This window comes from Formica exsecta, unplaced genomic scaffold (assembly GCF_003651465.1).
Source record: "Formica exsecta isolate Colony F162 unplaced genomic scaffold, ASM365146v1 scaffold613, whole genome shotgun sequence".
NCBI lineage: Eukaryota > Metazoa > Arthropoda > Insecta > Hymenoptera > Formicidae > Formica > Formica exsecta.
This window is the reverse complement of record NW_021853374.1, coordinates 87,143-92,653: the sequence shown is the minus strand read 5'-3', so window position 1 is coordinate 92,653 and position 5,511 is coordinate 87,143. Positions and strand designations below refer to the sequence as shown.

At 34.3% G+C, this 5,511-nt stretch overlaps 1 protein-coding gene across 2 annotated transcripts in view; it reads left to right on the top strand.

Moving 5' to 3' along the window:
* Positions 1–5,511, top strand: part of LOC115242577 (synapse-associated protein of 47 kDa-like) — a 112,938-nt gene that overhangs the window by 33,604 nt on the left and 73,823 nt on the right. For both annotated transcript variants that reach the window (XM_029818970.1, XM_029818971.1), the window contains exon 4: positions 771–892. In XM_029818970.1, the coding sequence (XP_029674830.1) occupies positions 771–892 (122 nt within the window). The remainder of the gene's footprint in view (positions 1–770; positions 893–5,511) is intronic.

The window sequence follows — 5,511 nt, the reverse complement described above, 5'->3', positions numbered from 1 at the left end:
TCCCCCGAAAAAACCTAACCTAACCCATTTTTTAGAAATAAGTCTATTGCTTTGTTGACATTAGCAAGGACACATAATAGACAGTAGCTTATGAAATATATAAACAAGAAGAAAGTTATCCACAGAAAAATAATATGTCAACAACTTTCACGCGTAGGCGGTGAAAGTCCCCGAGCCCCAAAACCCCTGAATTATTACTTGAAATAAAAATTGACCTCTTGGACACATAGGTTAGGTTAGATTTTTTCGGTGAGGTGCAGAAAGAGGGGAAAAGCCTGTCTCCCGCCCACACGTTTGATCTACCACACATAAATAAATGAATCTGCTAAGAGTATGTATTAAATATACATGTGGTGCCAGAAAACCTTCTATTCAGTAAACTTTTTCTATTTATAACTTTTTAATAAGCAACGAGCGATGCCTAAAATCTTTTGGAGGATACTCAAGACAGTGACCTTAACAACATATATCAAGATCAAGATCATTGGGGTTGGGTCCGTTTTTGTCAATTTTAAAAATTTTTTTTAGAAAATTGCACCTTCTCCCCGACCCAAAAAATTTTTAAAATATTCTCTTTATCTAGAATTTTGAATAGAAATATCTGGAAGATCAGGGAATTTTTAGGAAATGTTTTTACAAGATTTAAATAGATACTCTGTACACACTCTGTTGCTCTAGCGGTGTTCCCCGAGTTAACAGCGGAAGGGAACAACTTCCTTGCACAGGGAACATTGCATCCATTCTCATTTTCGTCTCTTGTCTGCCACCAGTTTCCACGAAGGCGCTGGCGGGTGCAAAGAGCCTCGGCGGATTTTTGTACAGCGCCGTGAACAAGGCCGGGAAGACCGTGGTGGAGGCCAGTGTGAAGATCAAGAAGACCGTCGAAGAGAACGTGAGTTTTTTTCACTACATGTACATACTTGCACTAATCCTGTAAGCCGATCGATCTGTCAATGATGACCGACATCACCGCCGTCGTGTCAATGAATTTAATCGAGATATTCCAGGAATCGATTTCGAAATAATGTACGGTATTAATTATATGAGTAATTTGCATATATTTTGTTAACAAATAACGTTGACATTTTTGGCCACTCAATATTTGTTTGTGTTAAATCCACGGATGTTGATTGGCAACGAATTAATACGAATCGGTTATACCATGAACCTTTTTTCCCGGAAAAATTGACAGTTATTTTATTTTTCACGTAATTACAGATGTTATTTATGCATTTTGCATGTTATATAAATCAATAACAATTTTAATATTTACGGCGCGTACTTTGATGATGTTTTAACATATTTCATGTATTTGAAAATGTTGCATCGCGCATAAACCCGTCGTCCATATATACGGATTAACTTGAAATGTTGCAAGGAGTAGTACACCAGGCTGAAGCAAATTTAGTTGGTAGCATTTTTCCAAGGGATACAAGGAAACTATATTTGCGCAAATATTTTCTTCCTCCTATTCGCCTGATGGTAGCTTTTATCTTCTCATCGGCCCTGTGTCTCTTTGTCGGTTATCAATATCGGCTCGTAGGATTTATGCTTTTGTAATGGTACGGGCTAATGTGTATACGCACACATACGTGAGAGGAAATGCGAAGATTCCGCAAGCACAACGGCATTTCCGCGATGCGTAATCGTGCATTGTGTATGCATTTCGGAAATTAAACGGGGCGATTAATGCTCCGCGATTAGCTGACTTTTACTCATAAAGCTCCGATAAAATCGCGATATCGAGAATCCAATATTCGGGATGCGATGAACTGGAATAAATTTGAATTAATTGGGATAAAATAATTGATAAAATTATCAACTCTCTTTGTAACCTTTCTTGAATAAAGAAATGACAGGGATGACATTTAATGCATACACTGTAAAAAAAACTTCAGTGTTTGAAGTTTTTTTTGCAGACATTGTTTGTATTTTCAGACAAAATACTGTCTGAATTTTCAGACACTTTAACTTTCAGACACACTCTCTTTAACTTTCAGAAAAACGATTCTGAAGATTAAGACAGATTGTTCGAAATTTATTTTGAACACCCAAATCTGAAAATTTAGACAAGAAAGTGTCTGAATTCGTATGCATCTTTTTACAGTGTATCTTTCCAGTCACTGTAAAAAAAAAATTACTAAAATTTTAGACAGTGTCCGCAGCTTTTTTGCAGACACACTGTTTGAATTTTTAGACACATTCTTCTGAACTTTTAGAAAAACGATTCTGATGATTAAGACAGATTGTCTGAAATTTCTTTCAGATACCCAGATCCGAAAATTCAAACAGAAATGTGTCTAAATTCTTAAACCTTTCAGAAAAATGACTCTGATGATTAAGACAGATTGTCTGAAATTTATTTTGAACACTCAAATCTGAAAATTCAGACAAAAAAGTGTCTGAATTCTTATGCAATTTTTTACAGTGCACTTTTGTTGCTAAAAAAACTGATTTGTTGTAAAAAAAAACTGATTAAAACTTCAGACAAAGTGTCTGAAGGTTTTTTTTTGCAGATACACTGTCTGAATTTTCAGACAGAATACTGTCTGAAGACATATTTCAATTTTCAGACACATTTTCAGACACTTTGAACTTTCAGATAACGATTTTGATAATTAAGACTTTTCTTAAGATCGTCCGAAATTTTTTTCAGATATCCAGATCCGAAAATTCAGATAAAAATGAGTCAGATTTTTTAAAAAATTTTTTACAGTTCACCTTTGTTGTAAAAAAAACTGACTACAACTTCAGACAGTGTCTAAAGTTTTTTTTTTGCAGATACACTGTCTCAATTTTCAGACACATTTCAATTTTCGGACACACTCTTCTGAACTTTTAAAAAAACGACTCTGATGATTAAGACAGATTGTCTGAAATTTCTTCGAGACAGCTAGATTCGAAAATTTAGACAAAAATATATCTGATTTTTTAGAGAATTTTTTACATTGTGTCTCTCCAATCGGCTCGAGTATTGAGGCGTCATGTTTCCTCGGGATATGTATCATGTTCGCCGTCGTCGGCCATAGAACTCGCATCGATCAGAAAGCCCGGCTGTCGTTCGCATCGGGCTGCATACATCTCATGCATACATATGTATGCAATAGATATCGTCGAACGTTCATACGACGATGTATGATCGTCAAGAATACGCGAATAGGTGAAATTTATTTCGCCGTCTTTTTTTTTTTTTCGCCATCACAGCCGAGTGGCGGTGAGGCCACTTGGCGTTTACATTCCGGCTACTGGAATGGATATTGGAATTTCTCCCCTCGACCTTTGGATGGACGACGCAAATTTGCGCGATAGACCGAAATTCGACAGAACGAAATCTGGGTCATTGGGATGCATCGTTGTGCAATTTTCGCCCACGTGATGACATATTTATTTCGTGGCAATTCGCGCAAATTTATCGCAGCCCGCGAGTTGTCAAGCCGTTTCACTCTTCGTAGCACATTAATTTGCGCGCGACAATTATTATAATGGCTCTCCCATATGGAGGGTAAGTCGCTTAATATTGCTGATCTATTATAAACTAATCACAATTAGGTATGAAATAATAATAGAATTTATTCACAGTTTGATCAATGCATACATGTAGCGTCCGTTCTATTTAGAACTTTGTTTCGCAGTAATAATAATATGCTGCGCGTAGTTTGCATCATCATTAATTTACTCGAAACGCTTGATGAAAGCGTTAATGGCTCTTGCACTCAGGTTGGTTTTTATATTCCTGGATCTCTACTCTTTTCCTGGAAAAACATAGAAAAATCTAGAATTCTCAGAAAATTTTTTTACCTAGAAAATTCTCACGAAATTTTATTGAGATTCATGGAATTATTTTGAAAAAAAATGTCTCTTTAATAATTTTAGTTTTATAGTGTTTTTTATAATGACAAAAAGAATGCTAAATTATAATGTTTTTCTTATGAAAGTCATTCAGTTATTTTCAGTACTTTTTCAAATTTAATATTTGAAACTTTAATGGCTCTGTATTTTTCTTTCTTGATTGCACGAGTAGAGAAAATATTAAAAAGCGCGTACAACAAAGAAATTTAATTTAAAAAGTTGCATTGCTAAAAATTCTTTATATAATTTTACACGGAAATTTTTGTACGAAAGTACCGGGAAGGTCAGAGAATTTTTTTACAAGACTTGATTAGATATCCTGCATTCAGACATGTATTCAAATAAGCAAGTTTTAATACGTCGATAACTTAACGTGATGATGAAGGGTCACATTTTTCTCGGCTTCTTGCCAAACATGTTTTGTAGCAATCCCGGGCACTGATTTATCGTTTTCCCTGCGTTGACCACTTTGCGACACTCACGTGCACACGACACATAATTTCTCAAGAGACCGCAAAGTATCGCGCGTACATTCGTCGCATCCATTTGTTCCGCACTCGAATCTTCCTTTACGAGTTGCACGTCGAGGGACACGATGTCGTCTGATTACATTTACGCTTGTCAACGTGCGCTGATGCAGTTAATCCAGACAAAGGTATTATACAATAATCTGTACATATAATTAAGATAGTGAAGTAAGAATATTTCTAAGAATAAGAGTATAATATTTAAATGAGAAAATGTGATATTGCAATATATTTTATTAAAATTTGTTTTAATAAATTTTTATTTTATTTTACGATTTTTTAAATTTTAATTTTACTAAAGTTTATTTTTATTTAGTCTTTATATTAGTTTATTTTAATTTTTAATTTTTATTTAATTTATATTTCATTCAACAAAGATACAATAATCCATACATATAATTGAAGTATTGAAATAAAAATATTTCTAAGAGTATAAAATTTAAATGGGAAAAAATGTGATATATATTTTATTAAAATTTTAATTTAAATTTATTTTTATTTAGCCTTTATATGTTTATTTCAGTTTTTTTTTTATTTAATTTATATTTTATTCAGTTTTTATGTTTATTTTATTTTAGTTTATGTGTGTGTGTATATAATAACAGTTTTTATAACAATTAATTCAGACGTTAATTTAATTTCAACATTTATCTACACAGTTGTCGTGAATAATAGCATCATTACAATAATAGTAGTACTATTAGTAGCTTAAACAATCTATTATACTCAATAATTTCGGTACTTACAATTTGATTCCGGCTTTAATTTTAAGCGTATAAATTTACGTCGCGCCGGCAAATATACAGGGTGATTCAAAACAACCTTCTGTCCTTACAATGTCATATACTTGACTCAATTTTAAGACGATTTTTCCTTTGCCAAAATTTTTTCCGAGGCTTAGTTTTCAAATTATAAGCCAAAATAGTTAACGAATTACGGGCCGCGTACGCGAGGCAGGCAGGGGCGGCGCAACTCACCGTCCGATGCTGGTGATTACGTGAAGTGCTCGCTGCGGTCAACTGTTTGCTACATGCGATGGGGTGTATGTGTGAGAGAGAACGCGTATACGCGTATACACACACATACACATTCTCTCTCTCTCTCCCTCTCTCTCTCTCTCCCTCTCTCCCTCTCT